The 27,457-nt window shown below is 50.2% G+C and overlaps 1 protein-coding gene across 1 annotated transcript; it reads left to right on the top strand.

Annotated features, from left to right (window-relative positions):
• Positions 1-367: 367 nt before the first annotated feature.
• On the top strand, positions 368-27,457 carry TRIM14 (tripartite motif containing 14). The gene is made up of 6 exons (XM_023629724.2): positions 368-670; positions 3,681-3,776; positions 15,554-15,787; positions 19,289-19,451; positions 22,458-22,550; positions 24,196-27,457. The coding sequence occupies exons 1-6, from the start codon at positions 470-472 to the stop codon at positions 24,729-24,731; spliced, it is 1,323 nt and encodes a 440-aa protein (XP_023485492.1). The 5' UTR covers positions 368-469; the 3' UTR covers positions 24,732-27,457.

The following is a 27,457-nucleotide window of genomic DNA, read 5'->3' as shown; positions in this document are numbered from 1 at the left end:
CGGGTCGGGAGAGAAATCTTCCTTCGCCAATAAAGCCGCTTCGCTTCCTCTCCACGATGCGAGCAGTCTCTTCGTAACTGACGTGTGCGCCAGGGCGTGAGGGCTCCCCTACAGGCCTTCCCGACCTCAATTTAGTGGAAGTTTCTTTCATTAATTTCCACACTGTATTGCGTTCGCAGGAGCGCGCCCCCGTTTCTGCTGCGGCCACCTCGGGCCAGACTGAGCTGGCTGCAGGGGCCTGCGCCCTCGCGGGGGCTGAGACGTGCTGCGGCAGGCGGGGCTGAGAGCACCCTGCTGCTCCGAGGGTGACGATGCTGCCGCTACCCGCCCCTCCCCAGTCTGCGCTTCCTGCCCTCCTGCCACCCAGCTGGGCTGGCCCGCGGCCGCCCCGCCCCACCCCACCGCTGAGGTTTCGATTCCCCAGGGGAGCCTCTCTCCGCGCTGGCGCGGCCCGAAACTGTGCGCACGAATGGCGGGCGCCGCGGCGCTCAGCCCGACGCCTGGGGGGCCCGAGGACGCGTGCCGCTGGCGCTGCCCGGAGCACGGCGACCGCACGGCCGAGCTCTTCTGTCGCCGCTGCCGCCGCTGCGTGTGCGCGCTTTGCCCGGTGCTGGGCGCGCACCGCGGCCACCCGGTGGGCCTGGCGCTGGAGGAGGCGGCGCACGTGCAGGTGGGGACGCGGGCGGTGCGCGGGGCGGGGGGGCGAGCCGGGAGCAACGGACGGGGAGGGGCGTGCCCAGGGCCGCGCTGCCAGTTCCCCGTCAGGACGTGGAGCCCCAAGGCGGCCCAGAGGTCGTCTAGGCTGTCTCTGTCGACCTGTCATTCAGAACGAGAGACTCAGGCCCAAGGAAGGGCAAAGGCGAGCCAAGGCCGTTCGTTAACCTTCGGAAGAGGTGGGTTTGCAAGTGAGAACTTGGAGCCCCGGCAGGTACCCCATGTCCCTGAGCTCGTCCACTATGGCAGATCCACTACACTGCCCTTGGGCTGGAAGAAAATCTGCCTTTAACAGAGAGGAACGTCACTCCTTTAGAGAACAGCCGTGTCACCCCGGAAAGCCACACAATCATCTCCTCTGCTTCTCTCCCTGGAGTTCCCTGGAGGGGGCCGTGGACTGCCCGAGGGCCCGAGAGCAGACACAAAGGCCCCTCTGACCACCCCGGCCCGCCCCTCCCCCTCCACACGCGCTCCAGTTCCACGCCTAACAGCCTGGCGAGCTAGGACGGCCATTTGATCCATAAGAAAAGGAAGACTCTGGAGGTGGAGGGGGGCCTTGAACCCAGCTGGACTGCCTCCCCGGGGCCCATTCTCACCTCGGAGCCCTGACCCATGCTTAATCCTAAGAGTGGCCAAGGCCTCCAGACTCTTGTTCCAGCCTTGTGGGTGACCCGTTCTGTGGCTCTGGTCAAATCCCTCGCCTCTCTGGGCTAGGCAGGCCCTCCTGTCTTTGATAGCCGTTGATGCTACCACTTCCACCGCCAAGAAGTCTTTCCGTTATTCACCCAGGCCACAAGGACCTTTCCCCTACAAGGCATGATTTAGCACCATCACGTGGTGACAACCTTGGAGCTCCAAAGTAAAGATGGGCCCTGTAGGGGCCAGTCAAGCTAGTGGAGTCCTGGGTTCAAGGCCTGCCTCTAAGATCTTCCTTTTCTTATCTATAAAATGGCTGTAATAATAATGGCTCTGCAAAAGGCTGTTTTTCAGAGTTAATAAGGCTGCTTTCCAGAGATATGGCCAGTGGATCTCACAGGTAGGTCGGTCCATCCACTTGCCTATGCATACCCATTTTGCATCAGCATACCCACCCACTTATCTGTTTATCAATCATCCATCCATTCATTCATCCATCGTTCATTCATCAAACATCCATTCAGCACATACCTTGTGCCATGAGTCAAGGAATAGATCAATTCTTCCCTGACCTGGAGGAGTTCCCTGGCTGGTGGGGGGAGAACAAACAGTGACAATACACTGTGATAAGTGTTGTAACTGGGACCCAGAGAGAAGACAATGTGAACCAGGAACAGGAAGCCCAGGAAGACTTCCTAGAGGAGGTGCCATTGGAAGTGGCCTTGAAGGATGGGTAGGATTTTACCAGGTACCAAGACAGGAGAAGCACCTTGTGACTGGAGGGCACAGGCACCAGGAGGCTGGGTTATTCTTGGGTGATAGACAGGAGCTAGACTTGAAAGCTTAGAAATCACAGTGGAGTAAGGATGTGCTCCTGAAAGTTGAGGCTATGGCTTATACTTGGGTTACTATCGTGTCCCTACCCCAACTCCTGCCTAGAATAAAGCTGTGCTGGGGCCACCCCATGGCATAGTGGTTGAGTTCAGCAGGCTCTGCTTTGGCAGCCTGGGTTCATAGGTTCAGTTCCCGGGCACTGACCTACACCACTTGTTAGCCATGCTGTGGCAGTGACCCACATACAAAAGAGAGGAAGATTGGCATAGATGTTAGCTCAGGGTGAATCTTCCTCAACAAAAAAAGAAAGAAAGAAAAGACAACTGTGCACACAGTAGCAAATGCTTGTTGGATGTTGAAATGACATCCATCTATTGAGCACTTACTGTCTGCCAAGCACTACACTTTGTGTACTGGTCAAGAGTAACATCAGAGCTCACAGATCACCATAACAAATATGATAATAAGGAAAAAGTTTGAAATATTGCAAGGATTACCAAAATGTGACACAGACACAAAGTGAGTGAATGCTGTTGGAAAAATGGTGCTGACAGACTTGCCTGATGCAGGGTTGCCACAAACCTTCAATTTGTAAAGAATGCAATGTCTGCAAAGCGCAATATGAGGTATGCCTGTACCTCTCATTCTCTACAGCAGCCCTATGGGGTTATCCCCCTGTTTACAGCTGAGGACACCGAGGTTTAAAGAGGTGAGTTCACTTGCCCAGGTCGCGTGGAAGTAGGGACGCAGACCCAGGAGGTCTCATGTGACTCTAGGGCTTGTGCTCATAACAACTTGCTCTCTACTTGAAGTTGGCAGCCCTTGTCACTCTGTTCAATTCAGCAGACACTTCTGGGTCACCCCTGGTCCTTATGGGGGAGCCAGGAATGGAGCAGGCCTGCCCTCAGGAAGCTCCCAGTTGGCCCAGCGGCTGACCGTAAGGCCAGCCATAAAAAGGCTAAGATGGAGCTAAGGTCACAGCTGTCGGGGAGAGGGACACAGAGCAGGCCTTTGGAAAAATGGCAACTGCAAAGAGCAGAGATAGGCAAGGGAGCCGTTTCAGTCGGTTGGGAGAGGGGACCATGACCCACAGGCCTCTCACACATGCAGGTCTTCTGGACGCCTCCAAAGGGCCGCAGGCTCCTGCAATGGAAGTTCCCTGAGGGCAGCTCCTAGAACAGGGCCCAGCGTGTGTTCACGCTGTGAGCAAATGCCCTTGCCCTGACCACAAGCGGCTTGCCTCAAGGCCCTCTTTGAGGGACTGGAAAAGCAGGTCATACGCAGGATGGTCCTAGAAAGAAAGGGGGCATCAAGGTTGGGAGAATACCTGCTGTGGGCCTCTGGGTCCTGGTCACCCTCCAGCTTGCCTCCTGACTCTGGGCGAGTCGGCTGCCTTCTGGGGACACCTCAGCTGAGACAAAACGCGCGGTGCCCCGGGGGCCTGGTTATCTCGAAAGTGACCGTGGTGACTTTTTCCCTTACTCCTTCGCATACAGAAACTCACCCAAGAATGTCTACAGCAGTTGGCGACCAAGAAGCAGCAGCAGGTTGGCAACATAAACCAGATTGAGGACGCGGCCGGGAGGCTCCAGGCAAGTCCCCTGCGTGTCTGGTTGACACGTTGCTCCCCCGCCACGAGGCTGTCCGCGTGCGGGGCCCGGGAGAGCCGACCGCCAGCCTCGGGGGCGCTCAGGCTCGCGGAGCCTGGGGCTTCTGTAATTCAGGGGGCTCTTCTCGAGAAAAAGAACGCAAAATGAGGGGCGAGACCCTGAAGGGACCCGCAGGGGAGGGGCCTGCGGGCGGGTCGAGTCGCTTCGCGGTGACCGGCCTCCGCGGAGCCGGGGACACCACACCGAGCGCAGTCCGCGCGGAGAGACCGGTGCCCGCGCCCGCAGCCGCCTTAAACTAGCCAAATGCGTGTCAGGAACGCGCAAATGGCTCTGAGGTCTCTGCCAAGGCGAAAGTAGATGGAGTAGAAACGTATTCCATAAACACGCACTTTCTCCAGGCATCTCCTTTCATAACGATGTTTATTTAAAAGGATTTCTTGGTGGGTTTTAAATGGGAAGCTCGGGCTGACCCTAGTGTGAGCTGCTGTTTAGACTGTGAAAAAGTCGTGTCTTTAGGGCTTTATACATGAACTTGGCTGTTCCCTTCCCCTCTCAGCCTCAGCCGCCCCCTCGTGGAAGTGAGTCGCTATGAGAGCCCCATGACCTCCTGCTGACCCCCTCAGGTCAGCCGGGGAGACCAGCTCCCCCCGTAGGACTAGCTGGCCCCTGGTCTTCCTGAGGCTGGCCCGAAGCCCAGGGAGGCAGGCGGGCCACACGATGGGCCCCTGATTGCCCAGCATCCGTGATCTGTAAGGGGACTCCATCCATGCCCCTGTTTGCTGGGGACAATTGTGGTTTACACCTGTAGCCCTGGGTTAATTATTAATAATGTCATGAGCAGGACTCCGGGCTCAGATGGATAAATCAGGTCAAAAGGATTTTGGAACTGAAAGTTGGCACCCCCAAGGGAATGGGAGGTGCTTGGGCTGTGGAGCTGGAAGGACAGTTGGGGCACAGGTTCACCGTCGGCAGATCTGGGTGGGGGTCCCCAAGGGGAGAGTTAGGACCCGCATGGAGAGCCTAGGAGGGCGGGCTTCAGCTTACCCTAAGGAGTGTTTTTCCTTCTTTTAACCCTCTCCTCAACACCTAAACTTTCTAATTTGACCTAATTACAGATTCACAGGACGTTGGGACGGTGGTACAGAGGAGTTTTTGTGCCTTTCACCTAGTTGACCCCAAGGGTTACGTCTTACATAACTGTAGTAAATATCAAAACAGGAAAATTGACAGTGTGTGTGTATGGTTCTGTCAACTTATCACGTGTGTAGATTCAGGTAACCGTCACCGCAATCAAAACAGAACTATTCCATCAGCACCGAGGTGTCCCTCATGCCGCCCCTCCCCAACAATCCCTTACTTCTGGCCATCACTAACTTGTCCTCTGTGTCTATTATAAGGGCATCTGAGAATGTCAGAAAAATGGAATCATGTGGCATGTGACCTTTTGAGATTTTTTTCACTCAACATAATGCCCTTGAGATTCATCCAAGTTGTTGCGTGTGTGGACAGTTCATTCCTTTGTATTGTTAAATAATATTCCAGCAATCCAGTAGTGTGGATATACCCCTTTTCTTTAACCGATCATCTATTTTAGGACATTTTAGTTGTTTCCCATTTGAGGCTATTACAAATGAAGCTGCTTTGAACGATTGGGTACAGTTTCCGTGTGGCTATAAGTTTCTGTTTCTCTGGGGTGAATCCTGAGTGCTAATGCTGGGTAGTGTGGTGCTTGCATGTTTAGTTTTTTAAGAAACTACCAAACTGTTTTCCAGAGTGGCTGGGCCATTTTACATTCCCACTGGCTATATCTGAGAGATCCTGTTTCTCCAAATCCTTGCCAACATTTGGTCTTTTTTAGCCATCCCGATAGGTGTGTAGTGGTGTCTCATTGTGGTCTTCATTTGCATTTCCTCAGCAGCTAGTGATGTTGGCATCTTTCCATGCGCTGGTTTGCCATCTGTCTATCCACTCTGCCAGGAGGTCTCCTCGTGCCTCTTGCCGTTTCCTGATCCCATTGTTTGTTTTCTTTCTTTTTTTCCTTTTTCTTTTTCTCCCCAAAACCCCAGCACATAGTTGTCTATCCTAGCTGTAAGTCCTTTTAGTTCTTCTTTGTGAGATGCCAGCACAGCATGGCCTGATGAGTGGTGTGTAGGTCTGTACCCAGGATCTGAACCAGCAAACCTCAGGCTGCCACAGCAGAGCACGCACATTTAATGACTATGCCACCGGGCCGGCCCCTGTGTATTTTCTGACTGCTCAGTTTTGAGAGTTGTCTACACACAGTCATGCCTTGTGTAATGATGGGGATGGGTTCTGAGAAACCCATCGTTGGGTGATTTCGTCACTGTGCAAACATCAAAGAGTGTACTTATACACAAACCCGATGGTATAGCCTGCTGCCCACCTAGACTCTACGGTGCTAAGATTTTGGGACCACCACTGTCTATGTGGTCGGTTGTTGACTGAAACGTCATGCGGCACGTGACTGTATCTGGATAGGAGTCCTTTGTCAGACACGTGGTTTGCGAATGCTTTCTCCCCGTCTGTAGCTTGTCTTTTCATTGTCTTAACGGGTTCTTATGCAGAGTGAAAGGTTTTAATTTTGATGAAGTCCAGTTGGTCAGTTTTTTCCTTTTATGGATTGTGCTCTCGGGGTCGTGTTAAAGAACTCTTTCCCTAACCCTAGGTCCCAAAGATTTCCTCCTTTTATTTCCCTAAAAGTTTTATAATTTTACGTTTAAGTCCATGATTCATTTTGAATTAACTTTTGTATAAGGTTGAGGTTTTTTCTTTTATCTATGGATGTCCAGTTACTCTAATGCCATTTGTTGAAAAGACTGTGCTTTCTCTGTTGAGTTGCTCTTGTCAAAAATCAACTGGCCATACTTGGGTGGGGCTGTTTCTGGATTCCCTGTTCCTTCCAGTGATCTGTGAGTCTGTCCCTCTATCAGTGCCGCACAGGCTTGATTACTGTAGCTGAAAATAAGCCTTGAAATAATTGATGCCTCCCACTTGATTCTTTTTCAGAATTATTTTAGTATTTTAGTTCCTTTGCCTCTCCATTTAAGTCTTAGAATAATCTTGTCTATATCTACAAAAAGTAAACTTTGTTGGGATTTTGGTAGGAACTGTGTTAAGCCTGTGTATCAGATTAGAGAGAATTGACATCTTTACTGTGTTGTCTTCCAACCGTGAACACAGTCTGTCTCTTCGTGCATGTAAATCTTTGTTTTCTTTCATCAGCATTTTGTAGTTTTCAGCGTACAAATTCTATACATGTTTTCTCAGTCTTACACCTCAGTGGCCCTCAGAAGACAGTAAGAAAAATAGAATTAGTGGTTAGCATTTTAAAGTTGAGGTGTTTGTATAAAAATTTAGATGTAGAAAAGGAGGAAGGAAGATGTGGCCACCCTAGGCTTCCATCCCCAGCTGGGAGCTGTGGGAGCTGAGCAACGGACACCCCATGAGAAATGCATTTCTCCCAGCCCCCACCTGCCCACTGCCCCGCTGTGTTACCAGCCCGGCTCCTGTGAGCATTTACATTTCAATTCCTGGTCAAGAAGCAGATTTTTAAAAATTCAGCCATAATCCTGCCACTTCAAGCCAGCCACTCTTCCCATTCTGAGATTGTTTTTCCGTGCATGGATATGCTTGTACACAGTTTGAGATATACTCTGTATACAGTTCTCAGGTCACCTCCCAGCTGGAGGTGAGGCCTGCTGGTTCGTTTCCTTGTGTGATTTGTCACTTGTATCATCATCTTGTCTTGGTAGGTATTTTCCATGGTGCCCCGTTTGCCCTGGGTTGTGAGAGTGCCCCTGCAGAGCACTGTGGCATGACATCTGTGCAAGGCTCTGTGACTTCCAGTACTTCCAGCCCATTTTTATATGAATTTTTTGTTTTGAAGTTCCATGAGCCTGGACTCCAAGCCTTCTCAGTCCAAGCCTGATGTCTGGCTGGTTTGTTTTGCTGGTGACTCTTTTCGCCCATGACCCTGGGGGGGATGACAGGATTCCTTGCCCCTTCCCCAGGCCAGTGGGTGGGGTTGTTCTGGGGCCTCGTTCATGGATGGAGTGGCTCCCTGTGACCTGGCCTGATGCAGCGGGCCCTTTCCCCGTTCCCAGCTGCAATGGGCCAGGTGCCCAGTGCCCCTCCTAGATGATCAGGCCCCGTGTGGGTGGTTGTCACACATACCTCCACCCCTGCCCTCCCGGGGTCACTCAGCTCAGCTTCTGCCCATGGCTCTGCCGCCAAGTTGCCTCTTTGGTTTTGGCACCTGAAAATTTTCTTTTTATTGTCATTGTTGCTTTGGTGAGGAAGATTGTTGCTGAGCTAACATGTGTGCCAATCTTCCTCTATTTTTTGTATGTGGGATGCCGCCACAGCATGGCTTGGTGAGCAGTGTGTATGTCTGTGCCCAGGATCCGAACCCCGTGAACCTGGGCTGCTGAAGTGGATCACACGAACTTAACCATTACGCCACCGGGCAGGCCTCTTTTGTTTGATTGTGTGTTTGTTTCTGAGCTTGGTCATATAACTTTACAATCTGCTGGTTTAAAATCAGCATTTCCACGTGTTTGAAGTAGGAAGCGAGATTTTCCATGCAAACTCCTTCTCCTTTATTGACCAAAACTATATGTCACTTTCTGTGTGGGGTTTTTGTTGTTGCTGGTTTAAGATCATGACACTTACCTGTGTCGTTAAAAGTTGTTTACCAATGTCAGTATGAGAGGTTGTATATTCCATTATATGGATCTACCATGATCCGTTAGGCCATTTTCCTAATGTTGAACATTTAGATTATTTCCAGTTTTTCAATTTAATGTAAAAGAACACTTCAGGGAACATTTTTGGCACCTTGCTTTGTTCCCTTCAGGACACACTCCTAGAAGTGACTCGTCTGGCTCAGCAGGCACAAGTGTGGGTGAGGACTCTCGTGCATTCTGCCGAACTGTGGCACAGAGGTCTGGGGCCACCGTGCTGCCCGGACTTCTTCCATAGAGGCAGTCCTGGGAAGAGGCTGTTCGCCTGGAAATTGACCCATGAGCTAGATTTGTAAACAAATTAAAAGCAATAAAGTTCATATATGGTCCAAAGTCTGCTGTTCAGAAGCCAAAGACCAGGCCTAACTAACTCCTTTCCAGCAAACAGTCAAGAAGGATCTGGTCGTTAATCCCCAACCAACACCCGTGAAATGGTTTCCCTGACATCCTTGCTAATAGGCTGTTTGCTTCCCCATCCTGGCTCCTCAGGGGACCAACACATGCAGGTGGAGGGAAAATTCAGCACTGGCCCGCTGCTCTTCACTCTGACAGGAGGAGGTGACAGTGTGCAGCGTGGTTAGGTTCTTCTTTCTGAATCTTCCGAGTTTTCCACAGTGAGCTTTTGATACTTTTATAAATGAAAAGTATATAAAGATATATATTATATAAATAAATATATATTCAGATGGTCCCTGACTTACAATGGTTCCAATTAAGATTTTTCAACTGTACAATAGTGCAAGAGCAATGCGCATTCAGTAGAAACTGTACTTTGGTTTTAATTTTGATCTTTTCCCAGGTGTAGGGATCCTCTTTCCCGATGCTGGGCAGGGGCCGAGAGCCGCAGCTGCCGCTCACCACGCGACCACGAGGGTGAGCAGCCGACACACTGACACCCATTCTGCACCCAGACAGCCGTTCTGTTTGTCACTCTCAGTTCAGTCTTCAATAAATTACATGAGATACTCAACACTTTATTATAAACTAGGCCTCGTATTAGATGCTTTTGCCCGACTGTGGGCTAACGTAAGTGTCCTGAGCACATTTAAGGGAGGCTGGGCCAAGCCAGGATGTTTGGTAGGTTAGGTGTATTAAATGCATTTTTGACTCAAGAGATCAACTTACAATGGGTTTATCAGGACGTAACCCCTTGGTAAGTCCAGGAAGATCTGTGTGTAGGCATGTATACGTGTGTCTGTATGATATGTGTATGTATATATAAGGTGGTTATTGTCTGCTGAATGCAGACCTAGGTAGGGATTTAGAATGCTCGGGCTGTCAGAGCTGAAAGGCCCTTGGAGATGTGGGCACCCGGGAAGAAGAAATAACCTGTTGCTGGTCACATAGGAAGGCACAGGTGGACCTGGGACCACAGCTGTATCCTTCAGGGTCCACCCAGGAAGACAGAAACCACTTTGAGTGTTTGGGACAGCGGGGACGAATGCTGGGAAGGCTGACACAGCGTGGAAGAGGCAGAGAAGCCAGCCAGCGGGAGGCGAGGCAGCTGGCACCAGCAGGCAGCACCTTCATGCCTGGCCGGCCGGGACAAAGAAAGGAGGTGGTATTAGCAGAGTGCAGGGGCCCCGGCCACCCAGGCAGGAGCTAGAAGCCTAACGGGCCTGTCCTGTGGGAGCTGGAGGATGGGGGGCTCGGGGATGCAGCCGCTCGTGGAGATACTGGTGGGAGGGAGGCCCTGGCTGCTTCCTTCCTCTCACCTCGGACCTCCGTCTAATTCCTCCTCCCATTGACCAAACCCAGCCTGAAGGAGGATCCTGGAAATTGGGCCCGCAGGAGTCAGCCCCTCTGCCCTGCGGAGCAGAGCCTGTGAAGAGCAGGACGTGGACCTGAGGCAAAGGGGCCTAGACGGGCGCCTCCTCAGCCGGACTGTCAGGCCCTCACCCAGACCAGTTCAGTCTGGGATCCAGTTGCATTTTGAACCAGTGTGGCCCAAACCAAGCAGCATACTTCCTTGTTTCATTGCCAGAACTCTTTTTTAACTGTATTGCGGAATCAGCCTATCTGCTTACACTTTAAGTTTTCTTGTGGATGTTTCTGAACAGTTATTCCTGAGAGTTTTTACCATGTATGGTGTCGTGAAGCTTATTTTGTATATTCTTTACGAGGCGGATCTGTAGAAACTGCTTGGAGCATAGCTTGGTTGGGAGGATATTTGCCGTCTTGGTTTCTATAGAAAGAATTGCATTTACATTTACATTTACTCCATTTACATACACTGCCTCCAAAACGCATTCATAAATCAAGGGTTTGGAACACCTTTTCTTTCCTTCATTTGGTCATTAAACAGAGAGATATTTGCGTCCAGGTTCACGGACCCATGGAAACCATGTTAAGTGTAGACTAATTCCCAGGCTAGCCCAAAGCCAGTTCAATCTGTCAGGCACGTGGTGGTATAAGCCAGTCTCAGCCCAACCACACTGCCTGGAACGTTGTGTGGGAAACGCAGCTTCAGGAACCCGTCCCCTAGATCCTGCCAAACCACACGTTCCTGCCCCACTGAGAAGAGAGCATTGCGTCACGGGGGAGCCTGCCGGGTACCAGGGGTCATTCCGCCGCGTGGGCTGTACAGATGTTTGGGCTGGGAGAAGAGGCTGGCCTAGGTTTTGTGGGTTTTTCCAAATGATTTTTGGCTTTATTTTATAATTGTACTAGTAATACATGAACACGTGCCCATTTTAAATATTTAAATAGTGTATTAGAATATAGTATGGAACTATACATGTACAAAGTAAGAGTTTCTCTTCACCATCCCCTCAACCCCACACCTCCTCCCAAACGTGATCACAACCAACAGACATTTAAATGCACCTGCAAACATACAGATGCATATATCCATGTATAGTTGTTGTTCTGTTATCTTTTACATAAATGGGATCATCCTGTATGTATGATTGTGCAACTTGCTTTCTCCACATGGTGTCTTGGAGAGCTTTCTATGCCACGACATATAGGTCCGCTGCGTTTGTGTGTGTGTGTTAAAATATACATAACAAGAAATTACCATTTTTACCATATTTAAGAGTGCAATTCAGTGGCACTGATTACATGTGCAATGTTGTACAAGCATCACCACTGTTTCCAAAACTTTTCCATCACCCCAAACATAACCTGTAACCATTAAGTAATTACTTCCCATTCTCCCGTCCCACCACCCCTGGTAACCTCTAATCTACTTCCTGTCTCTCTGAATTTCCCTGTTCTAGATAGTTCATAAACGTGGAATCAAACAATATTTGTCCTTTTATGTCTGGCTTATTTCAGTAGCATGATGTCTTCCAGATTTATCCATATTACAGCATGTATCAGAACGCTGCATTCTTTTTTTTTAAAAGATTTTATTTTTTTCCTTTTTCTCCCCAAAGCCCCCCGGTACATGGTTGTATATTCTTCGTTGTGGGTCCTTCTAATTGTGGCATGTGGGACGCCGCCTCAGCGTGGTCTGATGAGCAGTGCCATGTCCGCGCCCAGGATTCGAACCAACGAAACACTGGGCCGCCTGCAGCAGAGCACGCAAACTTAACCACTCGGCCACGGGGCCAGCCCCTCAGAATGCTGCATTCTTTTTAATCACTATGTATTATTTCATTGTATGAATGCAGCATAATTTATATGATAAATATATGTATATACTTCCCATATTGAAAATTTTGCCTATTTTTCTCTATCACCAGCACTGCTATAGTGAACATCTTGGTACACAAATCTTCATGCCCATGTGAAAACATTTTCTAGGATCAATTCCTGCAAGAGGAAATGCTGCATCAAAGGCCACATGCATTTAAGGTTTTGGTGCGGTCAGACTGCCCGCTAAAAGTGCAGCCCCAATAGACACCACCACTGCAGCGTGCGAGTGTCGTTGCACGCGCCCTCACAGACCCCAGTATCGTCCATCGGTTCAGACTCTTCAGTCGGACGGCCACAATCTATTTCCTGGTTACACTGCTCGCTGTCTTGGTTGCTGGGGAGGCTGAGGGGCCTCTTCGTACATCTGTTGGCACTTGCCTGTCTTTGGCCCATGTCTGAATTCAGTGACTTCTTTCTGTCCCATGTGTTATGGACAGTAAACTTGCACCGTTTGTTACCTGTTGTGTAGCTTTATTCACAGCGCTTTCCCTTTAGGGAAAAGTTCCATTTTTTATGTGAGCAAACCTGTCACGGCTCCCGTTTAATAACCATCTGGGTTTTGGGTTTCTCTCACAGAGGTCTTCCCTTCCCAAAGTTTTGGAAATAAAATTGTTTTGTATTTCGTTCTAATAGGTTTATTATTTGGTTTTTTAAAATGTGTAGTGCTTTAATCTATTTGGATTTCTTTTTTTGTTTGTTTACCTTTTATTGTGGAAAACGTCAAGTATATGCACATATTTAGGTGCAAATCCCAGACATATCATTTCATCTGTAAAAGTTTCAGCATATTATCTCTACAAGATAAGGACTCATTTTTTAAAACACATAACAACAGTATCATCATCACACCTATGAAAATTGACAGTAGTTCCTTGATATCATCAAACATCCAATCAGTGGTCACTTTCCCTATTGTCTTATAAATGTCACATTTATTTGTTTGAATTAGGAGTGAAATAAAGTTTTCAAGTTGCAGTTGGTTGATGCATTTCTTAAGTTGATGGTTCTCGTATTCCTCTTCTGCCTGTCTGTCCTCTACATGGAACCTTTAAGGCAGATTTAGAGGCCTGATCAGATGCGAATTTGCGTTTTTTGGCAAGACTACTTCGTAGGTGAGGTTCTGTCTGAATTTATTTTTATATGTGGTATAAGATAAGGATATGACTTAAAATCTTTTTCAAATACATGGTTAATTGTCTGTGTACCCATACCATTTATTGAATACTCCAGTCTTTCTTCCTAATAATTTGAAATGCCACCATTATCACACACACACATGTATTTTTCAGTTCTTTCCTAAACTTTTTATTCTATGCCCTTGATCTTTTTGTCTGTCCCTAACCCACATGGTTTTAAGTCCTTTAGCTTTGCAGTTTGATGTTTAATAAGGCAGCTCATCCTTCACAGAACTTTTTAAAGCAATTTTTGGCTTTTATTGTGCTTTATTCTCCCTCATGATAATTGAATATTTGTTTAATCTGCATGTTAAGACTTTTGGATTGCATTGACTTTATGGACTAATTTGGAAACAAATACTGTCTTTATAGTAATGAATTTTCCCAGCCAGGGATGTCTTTTTCTTCCACACATTCAGAGTTTTTAAAAATGTTTTTCAGTACAATTTTATTTTATTTATTATTATTATCTTTTTTAAAGATTGGCACCTGAGCTAACAACTGTTGCCAATCTTTTTTTTTTTTTTCCTCCTTCTTCTCCCCAAAGCCCCCCAGTACATGGTTGTATAGTCTAGTTGTGAGTGCCTCTGGTTGTGGTATGTGGGACGCCGCCTCAGCGTGGCCTGATGAGTGGTGCCATGTCCGCGCCTGGGATCCGAACCTCTGAAACCCCGGGCAGCCGAAACAGATCACACTAACTTAACCACTCGGCCAGGGTCAGCCCCTCAGTACAATTTTATACTTTTCTTTATCTAGGTCTTTACAGTTTTTGTTAGGTTTATTTTTACATACTTTGTATTTTTTTCTGCTATTTTAAAAAGGATCTTTATTTCTCCAATTTTCCCATTGGTTATAGCTGGTACTTAGAAAAACTGGAGTTTTTGTTTGTTAATTTTTTTATTGTGGTCTAAATAGTTCATAACATTGTGAAATTTCAGTTGTACATTAATATTTGTCAGACACCATATAAATGTGCCCCTGCACCCCTGTGCCCACCCTCCTCCCCTTCCCCCTGATAACCACTAAATTATTCTCTTTGTCCGTAAGTTTGTTTATATTCCACATATGAGTAAAATCATACGGTGTTTGTCTTTCTCTGTCTGATTTATTTTGCTTAACATGATACCCTCAAGGTCCAGCCACGTGGCTGCGAAAGAACGATTATGTCTTTTTTATGGCTGAATAGTATTCCATTGTATATATACACCACATCTTCTTTATCCAATCATCAGTCTATGGGCACTTGGGTTGCTTCCACGTGTTGGCTATTGTGAATAATGCTGCAGTGAACACAGGGGTGCATAAGTCTCTTTGTATCATTGATTTCAAGTTCTTTGGATAAATATCCAGTGGTGGGATAGCTGGGTCATATGGTAATTCTATTTTTAATTTTCTGAGAAATGACCATACTGTTTTCCACAGTGGCTGCACCAGTTTGCATTCCCACCAGCAGTGTATGAGGGTTCCCTTTTCTCCACAACCTCTCAAACATTTATTATTTTTTGTCTTGGTGATTATAGCCATTTTAATGGGCGTAAGATGATATCTAAGTGTAGTTTTGATTTGCATTTCCCTGATGATCAGTGATGTTGAGCATCTTTTCATCCGCCTATTGGCCATCTGTATATCTTCTTTGGAAAAATGTCTGTTCATATCCTCTGCCCACTTTTTGATTGGGTTGTTTATTTTTTTGTAGTTCAGCTGTGTTACTTCTTTATATATTGTGGAGATTAACCCCTTATCAGATATATGATTTGCAAATATTTTTTCCCAGATGTTGGGTTGTATTTTCATTTTGATCTTGGTTTCCTTTGCCTTCCACAAGCTCTTTAATCTGATGAAGTCCCACTCGTTTATTTTTTCTTTTATTTCCCTTGTCTGAGTATTTGTAAAGATCCTTTTAAGGCTGATGTCAAAGAGTGTACTGCCTGTATTTCCTTCCAGAAGTTTTATGGTTTCAGGTCTTACCTTCAAGTCTTTGATCCATTTTGATCTATTTTTGTGTATGGAGAAAGATAATGATCTACAGGAAAGCTGGAGTTTTTATAAGTTGATCTTAGACTTGACTTGCCACCTTGCTGAACTCACTTTTTAGAGGTCGTAATAATTTTTTTCGTGTTGATTTTTCTGGACTTCCTGGTTGGCAATCATATCATCTGCAACTGGTTTTCTTTTTTAGGCTCATGCAGAGTCAAGTAAAACCTGGCTGACAGAAAAATTCAGTGAACTCAGATTACTTCTTGATGAAGAGGAAGTGCTGGCCAAGAAATTCATTGATAAAAACACGCAGCTTGCCCTCCAGCGGTACAGGGAGCAAATCAAGTCTTGTGGGGAGCAAATCGACATCATGAACGATCTCTCCAACAGGGTGTGGAGCATCAGCCAGGAGCCCAACCCCGTACAGCTGCTGCAGGTAATAAGGCTGGGTTTCTGCCCTCACGGCCCACACCTGCCACCAGCATTGCCTCTCGGTTACAGTGGCATTGAACATGGCATTTACACACTGAGTAAATATGCAGAGAATCCCCTTGTCAGCATAGAGACTTCCTTACCCCCACGCGTGGTCAGAAAATATACACTGTCAGGAAGATAATACATACCTTGCACTAATTCATTCACATTGACAGCCACCGTTTTGAGGACCTCTGTCTTCCACACACTTTATGTGTTTTAGCTTAAATATTCACAAGAACTCTGCAAAGTGGATATTCTCCCCCATTTTACGAATGAGAAATTGAGGCTCAGGGAGGTGAAGTGATTCGTCCGAGGTCACACAGCTGGGAGGTGGCAGAGTGGTGATCAGAACCCAGGTCTGTCCAACTCTAAAGCCATGAGGCAGCCTTGCCCGGCCCTCTGCCTCTACAGTCCGAGTTGAGACACCCCTTCTGGAAAGGAAGGTGTCCCTTCAGCTCTGGAGCAGGCTCCAGAGCTGATCACAAAGGGGAGAGAAGGATGGCACTCCTTAGCCACTGGGCTCTGTCGGAGGCTGTTAGCTTATGCTGAGGAAGCGTCTAAGAAATGCCCGTGTGAGATTTGTCGCTGTTTTAGTGAAAGCGTGTTGTTGAGAGCAGTGTTCCTGTCTTCAAGGACCCCTGGAAGAAACTCCTCCCTCGTGCCCGTACTCCTGTGCACTTGGATTGCCTTTCTACTCATGTAACTCTTCCTGTTTCCTTCTTTGCCATGGTTTCTGGGAAGCTCAGAGCCGAATGTGTTTCAATAGCTGGGCTGAGACTTTGTGGCGTGCATTTTGTGCCTCATCTCCCTCTGGCTTCCTGCTTGCATTCTTATCCGAGTGTTGTCTTTGCTCCATTTTTCTCGCTGTACAGGAACATCTTGCAGTATTAGACAACCTTTGTGCTTTAAAGGCTTGTGGGACAAGGCAGGGTACAACTAAATAAAGGTGGCACTGAGTCTAACCACAGATTAGCATAGGCTGTGGCTGGGAAATAAGATACACAAATAAATCAGTCACTGCGAAACCAGTCAAGCCAGTCCCTGGTGGGTATTTCCACTCATGTGCCTTTATGTGGCCTTGGTCAATTCAGCCTGTGTTTCATTGTTTAGCTAAGAAAAAATAAACCTAACAAAAAGTTCTGGGCGAGGTACTCTCCTAGGCACAAAGGATATTGTACTTTAATAGGGGCAAGAGGCACAGAGGGGTACATCTGTTTGTTTCCTCTAAAAGAATGGTACTTTTTAGGGATAGCTAATACAAAAGGACTCTTCCACGGAGGAGAAGGTTCTTCTTCCATCATAGGTGCAGTTTTAGGGCTGTGGCATCCTCTCTTTTTATTCTCTGGTGCCAGAGCTGCTGACGTCCATCATCCATCAGTCCTTCCTTGCATTTTCTTGTCCATGTATTCATCAGCTATGTGCTCAGCACCAGGCCCCTGCTTGACACGAGGAGCTCCTGGGTGGGGATACACGCTCAGAGTTATGTACAACACAGCTCAAGCAAGCTAGCCAAAGTGTGTCCGGGAGATGTCCGACTCTGTATGGGGGGTCAGGGAAGACTTAGGAGGAGGAGCTGGGTCTGGGATGTGGAGTATATTCCACTCACAGGGTATCTCGGAGAGACGGAGCAGAGAGGACATCCCGGGCAGACGGGAACCACATGCACGCTGAGAGCTTGGCAGGCTGGAGAGCCGCCCGGGTTCAGCCTGGCTGGAGGCAGGGCAGGGGTAAAAGGGAGGGGTGTGCAGAGCTGCTGCTGGCTTGGGAGGCCAGGGTTGGTTGATGAAGGGCCTTCTGTGCCTGGCCATGGAGGTTAGCCCTTGTCCTGTAGAGATGGGAGCCAGGCGAGGGTCCTAAAGCAAGAAATGACACGGTCAGTTTAATGCTTTAGAAAGGTCACTTTGGTGACAGGGTGGAAGATTCACTGAGGGGGCCAGGACTGGAGGCTGGAAGGGAAGTTGGGAGGAGACCCAGCATCCAGGGGAGAGATGATGGGGGCCTGGACCAGTGAAGGGGCGGTGGGGATCGGGAGAAGCAGGCAGGTCTGAGAAAGTCAACAGGATTGGTGATTGGAAGTGGAGGGAATCCAAGATGATGGCCAGTCTCTGGCTGGAGATGGGTGGCTGGGGGCTGTTCTCTGGCTCTGCAAAGCCAGGAGCAGACGCACTCCGTTTCATTCACTCATTTATTCCATCATCGGTATTTACTGAGAACCTACTGTGTGCCAGGCCCTTTGCTAGATGCTAGAGTTACCAGGTGGTGGCATTTGTCCTTCATCCCCCTCCCCAGCCCCACACCCCACTCATCTGCCTTCTGGGCCAACCACCTGCCACCCCGGAGCCGGATGGGGCTTGGAGACCATCCCATAGCCCCCTCCCAAGGTCCAGCATCCTGCCTGGTGGGCCTGCCTCTGCCGACAGCTGAATCCTAGCGCCCCCCACCCCGAGGTGTCCGTCCCTCCATCCCGGCGTGGGCAGCACTGCCCACTAGCCAGGACCTGCTCACCCGCTGTCTTTTAAATCCTCGCCCGGGACAGACCTTCAGAAAGTGCAGACAGGGTTCTTAATGGCAAACAGTTACGAGAGTCCACTGGAACTGTTTTAAGCACGAAACGAGGTTATGAGAGTATCAGGCAGCTCACAGGGTCTCCAGGAGAGCCAGAAAGCCAGGACGCAGGCCAGGCCACACACAGGTTTGCTCCCTTGCAGACCTACTGCTGCTCCTCTAGGCAAGACGTCACAGCCACACCACTGACCCAGGGCACCGGTGCCAGAGCCTCCACCGCCGCTGTCCCCAAGCTCCACCTGTTGTCAATACCTCAGCCTCCCTTCCCTATCCAGATCCTAGGTGGGAGGTGCCTTGTCCCCTGCCTGCACCTTGGGCGCGAAGGGGGCTGGGAGCATGCATTTTTCTCACTTCTACTTAGCAAAGCCGCACCTAACACAGGCAGTGTATTTAAAGGTGATGTCCAGGCAGAAAACAGGACAGTCCCCACTGTGGTGGCCACACCCCTCAGTCAGCCTTCCAGCTGCACTTCTCGGCCCTTGGCTTTCCTTTTGGGCTGTGGTTTCCGGCTCCCCCTTTTGGACATGCCCTGGGGTCCTTCCCCAGGGAAACCAGTCCCTCACTCTTTCTGTCCCCCTGTACCTCAGGCAGACCCCTGGCACAGGGCCCCTTGCGAGGTGGGCAGCCAGCCTGCCTCCTCCCCCTGCCGCTGTGCCTGCACAGAGAGGGCCTGGGTGCACTGGCCGGCAGGAGCCTGCAGGGCCAGCAGGAGCCCTGGACCCACCCGACCTGCAGCCCGGGGCCCTCCTCCAGCCCAGCCACTGGGCCGTCTCTCCAGGCCTCTGCTCCCAGGGGCACAGCCTGGTGGGGGGCGGGGGGCTGTGCCCCAGGCCTGGGTTTGTTCCGGGGGCAGCGGAGGGGCTGGGACAGGGGCTGACCCCGCCTGCCCTCGCAGGAGTACACGGCCGCGGAGCAGGAGATGCAGCGGCACATGAGCCTGGGGGAGCTGTGCCACCCGGTGCCCCTCTCCTTCGAGCCCGTCAAGAGCTTCTTTAAGGGCCTCATGGAAGCCATGCAGGGCGTGTTACAGACGCCACTGGACGTTCGCCTTAAGGAAAGTAAGTTGCTGTGTGACTAACCTCATGTCCTTTACTCCCCTGGTGCTTTTTAGCCCAGAGACAACTGCAAAGGTCACCACCCCACTCATGCCCTTCCCACACAGAGGCCCTTGGCTAGGCCGTCCCGGGCTCCTGGGCCTGGGCCCAGCCCACCCTTCTGACTCCCCCTCCTGCGACCACGTCCTGCCTCTCGAAGCCACTGCCCTGCTTCTGCCCCTCAATTGCTCCCGGGACTCTGCCACACCACGTCTTTGTCTGCTCTGGGCTCCCGGCTGGGATGGCCAACTTCCCCCACCTTCCTCTGCCTGGTCAAGTCCCACCGTCCCTGCGGGGCCAACACAGCTGTGCTCACCTGGAAAGCCCTTCCACGCCACCCTGGGCGTGCTCCCTCTCCTGGCTGTCTCCGCTTCCCCGCTGCCCCATCTCATGGCTGGGGGTGGTCACAGGCTGGATACATGGACTCCCTCCCTGCCTCTCGTAAGTGCCTGGAGGGCAAGAACCAATTGGGGTCCAGCTCTGAGGCCCCCACAGGGCGTGACACAAAGCAGGTGCTCAGAAACATCTGTTCAATCTTTCATTCACTCACTCATTCATTCGTCTCTGCTGTCATGATTCATTCAGAACATTACTGAGCCCCTGTTGAGGGCCAAGCACGGCAAGGTACAAAGCAGAGCTCCTGCCTCCGTGCTCAGCCTCTTGGGGGAAGACAGACCACAGAGGAGTAGACGTCAGCGATGAGAGGTGCTCTGGGGAAAATAAAGCAGGATGAGGAGAACGGGGTGGCCCGGGGAGGAGCTGTCAGATGGGGCAGCGGGTAGGCTTCTCTGAGCGGACCTGAGGAAGCCTTCTGCGATCCCTGTGGGTCAGAAGGGCTGGAGAGCGTCGTGGCCACAGGCGGGGACTCTGGAGCCAGAGTGCCAGCTTCTCCCCCAGCCACCGCTTCCTAACCCTGCCTTCTCGGGCCAGGCACCTACCTTGTCTCTGCTTGTTTCCACGTCCATAAAGTGGGGACGATGGTGCAGTGTCCTCTCCGGGGGCTGTTGCAAGGACTAAACGGGCTCTGACGTGCAAGGTGCCAGGCAGAGTGAGCCCTCTGTGAGCCTTAGCTGCTGCTGCTGCTGTCGTTACATCTGCAGGCAGGGCACTCGCCTGGCGCCAGGCATCGTTGCAGCCGTTCACACAGATCCGTCCAGCAGCTCCTCACAGCACCCTGTGTGGTGGGCGCCTCGCTAGCCCCATCTTACAGATAAGGAAGCTGAGGCTCAGAGACGTTAACTGACTTGCCCTAGGTTATACAGCTGGTGGGGGTAGAGGCAGAATTCAAACAGACTCTGGGCCCAGAGTCTGTGTTCTGACCCCTAGACTCCCAGGCCCTCACACCTCCCCCGCCTCCACGTGAGGCCATCATTCTCATGATCACAGGTGCTGACCCCCAGGAAGGACCCGAGGAGATGGGGGTCTCGCAGCGCCACTCCCTCCCGACCTGTGTGCTCCACAGAACTGCAGGCTCAGCAGGCCCAAAGGGATCCTGCATCTTCTCCCAAGCTGCTGCTGCTTGACTCCCAGTAAAGGGCTGTAGGGGAGGAAGAGAATTTCCCTACCCTCTGGGTCCTTCTGGCTGGTCTACAAATTAAATTGACATGAGACAGAATGACAGGAGAAAATCAAACAAAGCTTTACACCATGTATATATAGGAGAAACCCAGGAAAACTGGGTGACTCAGCCCAAATGGCCAAAGCTGCCACCTTAAATACCATCTTCAGCTAAAGACAGAGGAGGATGTTGGGAGTCGGGGGAGTCGGTTATGGGAGATTACCAGGAAAACACAGAAAACAAGAGTACGCTTATTATGCAGATTTAAGTCCTTGCCTTCTGCGTTGATGAGAGTTTCTAGAGACAAGGTCAGCCCCTCTTCCTGGTACAGAGAGGGAGACACCTTTACAGATGGAGATTTCCCTTACAAATGTAAGTGTCTCTTAGAAAGGGTAACTTCTACTTGGTTTTCAGGGCTTTTCCCATGTCTGCAGTTTTTTAAAAAAATAACCAGCCGAAAATAATCCTTATGCCGAAGAGATACATCTTGAGGTGGCAAACTCTGATCCCCCACAGCGTTAAGTCCTGGCCCTTCTGCCACTGTGGCATTTCCTCAACCTGGCTTTTCCATCCCTGCTGCCCAGTTCCTGCAGGAGCCTCTGCAGGCCTCTGCCTCCGCTCTCACCTGCCCCATCGTTCCCCACCAGAGAGAGCTTTGGAAATTTTTCTGCTCATGTCTAGCCTCAATCAGACACCTCCCATGGCTCCCCACTGCTTACATGCCACTCCTAGCCCCCTGCCCTTCATGTTTTCGTTCCCGCTGTACCCTTTGTTGGGAAAGCCTCCCATCCTTGATTCTGGGTGTCCAAATCTTCCCCATCCCTTAAGGGCCAGCTGAGGGGCTTCCTCCTCCATGAAGCCTTCCCTGACCCCTTCAAGCCCCAGAGCCCTTCACCTCTCTTGTCTGTGACCTGGAGCACTCTCTGCCTCCGATGGTGGCTCAAGTGAGCCCCTTTCTCACCTGATTTACCTGACAGCTGTTGAAGACAGGGACCATGACTTGGGTCTCCCCTGACTCCCTCTCACCTGAGCGAGACCTGACCTTCTGAGGACTCAGCTTTAATTTCGTGCTTTCCATCTTTGTCCTGGCATTTGCCTTTCTGCCATGAGGTTGCTCCCCTCCTTGGCTGTGGATACACACCTGGAGCCTACTGTCTCCTCCCCAGTCCAGGGCTCACTCACACGGCCCACCACTGCCGAACTCACTTCTGACCTGGAAAGTGCGCTTCTTCCTGGATCTGAGCCTGTCCTCGAGTTTTCCTGTCGCTGTGAATATGCATTCCGTACTTACATTTGCATGCGATTCTTGGGGAGAGATTATGCAAATCTCCAGTTTTGTATCATTTTTAGTACGTTTTACAGTTTGCGCTCCTTGCGTGAGCCAGGCACTCATTTCTTGCAATTCGTTACAGACATGAACTGCCAGCTCTCGGGCTCCTCCAGCACCAAGCCGGGCTCCTTGTTGAAAACAAGCCCCTCACCAGAGCGATCCCTCTTCTTAAAATGTAAGACCCCCAGGGCGGAGGGCGGGGTGCACAGTGGGGGGCGGGTCACGGAAATGGAGGCCCCCCTTTTTTTCCTAAGAGAGCCAACTTGGGTTTTTTAACCTTTATTATTAGTTTTTTAATACAGAAATAATCCATGTTCATTGTAGAAAAATTAGAAAACAAAGAAAAGCAGAAATTAAAAGAAAATCACTCATAAATCACTGGAGAGCTTTAGAAATTCTGCTCATGTCTACCCTAGTAGACATGTAGTAGTCGATAACTACCGTGATTTGCCCTTTAGCTTTCTTTGGCATATCTATATACACACACAATGATAAATATTTAATATATCTTTTTTAAGCAAACGTGGTGTCGTACTATATATACTGTTTTGTAATCTGTTTTCATTTACTGATATATTGTGAACATCTTTGTTCCCATTAAGAAATTATATAGCGAATGATGCTTCTTGAAGAAAATTAGAAATTACATATATACAAAATAAAACAATTGCCTCCTCCAGATGTAAATGCTGCTAATATTTTGGCATATATTTTTTCAGATATTTTAAAGGCATATATGTGCACAGATTTTTAAAAACAGGATCATATTATAGATATTTTTGTAAGTTTTTATTTAACAATATGGCTTGAGCAATCTTCAGCTGCTGGATATACGGTCATTATACAAAAATCAATTGTATTTCCATATATTGGCAATAAACAATTAGAAAATGAAATTTTAAAATCACATTATTTTCAGTAATATTTTTTAAAAACTAGGAATAAATCTAACAAAAGATATACAAAACCTCTCCACAGAAAACTCCAAAACATTACTGAGAAACTTTTTGGCAGTATCTATTAAAGCCAAACACCCACACACCCTATGATCTAGACTTTTTTAAAATTTCTTGTCTAGTATGTGGCATGATGCAACAGGAACTAGCTTTGGGAGTTTAAATCGCTGCCACCTTTCTGGAGGACACTTGGGCAGTATTTACCAAAAGCGTTGAAAACCACCATCCCCATTGACCCAGGAAGTCCTCTTTTAGAAATATATCCTAAAGAAATAATCAGATACTAAAGATGTAATAATATTAGTGTTTTTGAAAGCTTTTAAAAATGCCTATTTTTTTCAGTGGGAGGGATAGGTTAAATTGTAATGCATCCATACGTCAAAATCTTAGGGTCGTCATTAAAATGCTCTTATAAAAGAATATTATTTGATGTGGTAAAATGTTCACAATACATTAATAAATTTTAAAAAGCAGATTACCCAAGAGCATGTCTGGTATGATACCAATGTTAAGAAAAACTGTAAAGCATCAAGTAAAAAGACAATTGGAAGGCTATACACCCGACTGTGATCAATGACAGGATTATTTCAATTACTTTTTCAGAGGTTGGCAATGAAGTCCACGGTACAAAATTCAAACGGTACACTGGGTGTACAGTAAATTTTCTCTCTTCCCCTGTCGCCCCAGCACCTCTCCAGAGGCGTTTGGGGTTAAAAGGGTGGCACTCCATCTTTCCGTGGGGCGTGCCCGGAGTTTTCCCGTTTCCTGGGGTGGGCGCGCGCGCGGGGGGGGAGAGACGGTCCCGGGGGGCGGGGCGCCGCGCTGGCCCCGCCCACAGGCGTGGCCCGTGTCCCGCCCCCGCAGACGCGCGGACGCCCTCGCTGGACCCGGACACGATGCACGCGCGCCTGCGCCTCTCGGCCGACCGCCTGACGGTGCGCTGCGCGCTGCTGGGCCGCCTGGGGCCGGCGCCCGCGGCGCGCTTCGACGCGCTGTGGCAGGTGCTGGGCCGCGACTGCTTCGCCGCGGGCCGCCACTACTGGGAGGTGGACGTGCAGGAGGCGGGCGCCGGCTGGTGGGCGGGAGCGGCCTACGCCTCGCTGCGGCGCCGCGGGGCCTCGGCCGCCGCCCGCCTGGGCTGCAACCGCCAGTCGTGGTGCCTGAAGCGCTACGACCTGGAGTACTGGGCATTCCACGACGGCCAGCGCAGCCGCCTGCGGCCCCGCGGCGACCCCGAGCGGCTCGGCGTCTTCCTGGACTACGAGGCCGGCGTGCTCGCCTTCTACGACGTGACGGGCGGCATGAGCCACCTGCACACCTTCCGCGCCGTCTTCCAGGAGCCGCTCTACCCGGCCCTGCGGCTCTGGGAGGGCGCCATCAGCATCCCGCGGCTGCCCTAGGCCGAGCCCCGAGAGGCCGCCCTGGGTCCCCGCGGCTCCGGCCTCCCCCGACCCAGCCGGGGCTGGGCAGCGGCCTACTCTTAAGCACCCTCTCCCCACCAGCCAGGCCCTGTGCTTTGAAGAGTTCCTCTGCTGGGCTGGGTTCAGATGTGCCCTACACACAGGCCCTCTGCCGCTGCTCTCTCCCCAGGCCTCACCCCCCGCCACCAGGACACCCATACTGCACTCCTTTCAGTCCAGGCGCCTGAAAGCACACCCCACAGGGAGCCGTGGCAGAAGGCACTATCCTCAGCCTCCCACCTCCTCGTGCAGCACCCAGAACGCCTGGCACATAGTAGGCACACAGTAAATACGTGAATGAATGGGAGTCACCCAGCCCTGACTCTATCCCTTGACGGTCCGTTGGGTCTGCCTCCTCTTCACTCTACAGCTTGTCCATGTCACCACCTGGCCTGACCCATCCTCCTCTTCCACCCTAAGCCAGAGGGCTCTCACACCTCACTGCACTGCTTAGAGCTATCAAGAGGTTCCCAAGGACTACAGGGGAGAAAACGAGCACTTTACCTTAGCATTCAAGGCTTTTCTAGTCTGACCCAAACGACTTATCCTCATGGAGTTCCTGCAGCTATTTTCAGTGGCTCCTAGCTCCAGAAGGGTGTCACATAGCCCCACCTCTACACTTTGCTGCTGTCCTCCCCGGGGCCCCATACACACACAGTTACACAGGCAAGTCCTTTCTTCCTCCCTCTGCCTGTCTCAGTCTTCCCGGGCTTAGCTGCCCCGGGAGGTCCCCCCAAGCCACAAGAACCTCTCTTACTGTCAGGGCCACGAATCTGCGACCTGTCTTTGCAACTAGATTGGAGGCTAAGAGCAGTTACGTCCTCATACCCTGCCACCCTCGCAGGCAGTGAGTGAAGGGCCAGCTGGCTATCGTTGAAGGGCAGGATAGCTCAGCTGGGAGGGCCTCACAGATCGCCCAGCCTGACCTCACTACATTTGGGGAGACTAAGGTCCTGAAAGAAAGTTGCTTCAAGTCCCCCGTGGTGATTAAGAGCTGGGCCACCCCAACCCCCAGGCAAGTGTCTGACTTGCCCCCTGGCCCAGACCTTCAGGCCCAGCTCTCAACCTGGGAGATTTTACTGCTCATTCATTTCTCAAGGGATGTTGGGAAGAAATCAGCAGGTGACCGTTGCTAAGCAACCGCAGGCAGTTTTCTCAACTGTCATGGAATCCAAAGGAGAGGAGCTACAGTGGAGGTTGGGCGGCCCAGACAACCCCTTGCTCCTCAGATCCCGATGTTGCCAAGGAAACCCAGAGAGCCCCGCTTTCCAGAAGGAAGTGACGGCATCAAGAAGGCCAGCTCCTCCAGCGGGGAGGGAACAGCCTCTTTCCAGGGTCTGTGCCTCAGTCCTGAAGGCTCAGCGTCCTGATTTGTCAAGTTCCCCGGGGGGTTTTAAAGTTATATTGTGTTAAGTATCTTCTTAGGCGCTTGGCAGGAGGCCAGCAGTCAGGCGCGGAAATGCACACTGAAATCTCCCTCCTGGTTTAACAGACTCTTGGTGCATTAATTGGTTTGAACCATATAAAAGTGCCAATTTCCAAGTTTTTGACCTAAAAATGGTACTTTCATATGGGGCAATGTAATATAAGTAGAAGGAACCTCAAAAGTGCCTTTAGTTCTAACCAAATCATTTAAAGCTGTAGCTTGGACAGCTGTCTAAGCACTCTGCTCCAGGAATCCTGAGGAAAGGGAACTTGATTCTCCCGGGGCGCCCGGAGCTGGATTCCGACAGGCAGAGGGCATCCTGACAGAAGCCGATGGGTACACGTGACCCACATCCCTGCCAACCAAGGCTGCCCCAGGCCCCCGCCACGGGGCCGGGCACTGGCAGCACGTGCGAGTTTGTCAGCGCTGTTCTAATGCTTTGCTATTCACTCATTCGATCCTCGCATCATCCCTAGGAGGTGGAAAGTTACCCCAGTTCTACATATGGCAAAACTGAGGCCCTGAGGAGTAACTTTACCAAGGTCACACAGCTCATGGTGGCGCTGGACTCTGTGCTCAGGTCTGCCAGGCCGTACGCTGTCTCTGGCGCCACCTGTGCCTCTGGCCCCTCCCTTGTCGGGCCTTTGACACTTCGATTCGCCTGGTTACTCCGAGGGACTAGAGTCCACCTTTGGGTTACCTTCCTTGGGCTCTGAGAGGAGGTCTTACACCCAAAGGGGGATTTGAGAGTTTGGATTCATGTAGCAGAAACAGAGCTGGGATGAGACCGTAAAGGATGACAAACTGGCTTTTATCACCCCCTGCTCTGGGCCAAGGCCTGTGCTAGTCAGGAAACTGCAGTTTTGGTCCACAATCAATTGTGACCTCTGCCCAGTCATTTTTACTTCTTAGAGCATCATGTGTAAAGTGGGGGTAATGACTCCATCTACCAGTGCTGTGCGGCTCAAATGAGCCATAGAGTATGAACCTGCCTTCCAAACCGCCCCGTGCTGCACACACCAGGCCTCTGAGCACCCCGGTGGAGCTCCGCTGTGCCTGACACGGTGCCGAGACAGCTGATGCTCCCCGTGGAAGGGTACTGATCACCTGTTCTCTTTCAGATTTGAATCTGTACAAATTTCTTTATTGATACAGCAAATGGCTTGCAGATATTTTCAAATGACGGCAATTTTCTAATATGTGGTTTGTTTTAATAAAATATGAATACTGTCCCTTTTAA

The sequence above is a fragment of the Equus caballus genome, chromosome 25 (assembly GCF_041296265.1).
Source record: "Equus caballus isolate H_3958 breed thoroughbred chromosome 25, TB-T2T, whole genome shotgun sequence".
NCBI classification, from domain to species: Eukaryota; Metazoa; Chordata; class Mammalia; order Perissodactyla; family Equidae; genus Equus; species Equus caballus.
Note: the sequence above shows the minus strand (reverse complement) of the source record. Positions and strands in the feature narration are given on the sequence as shown.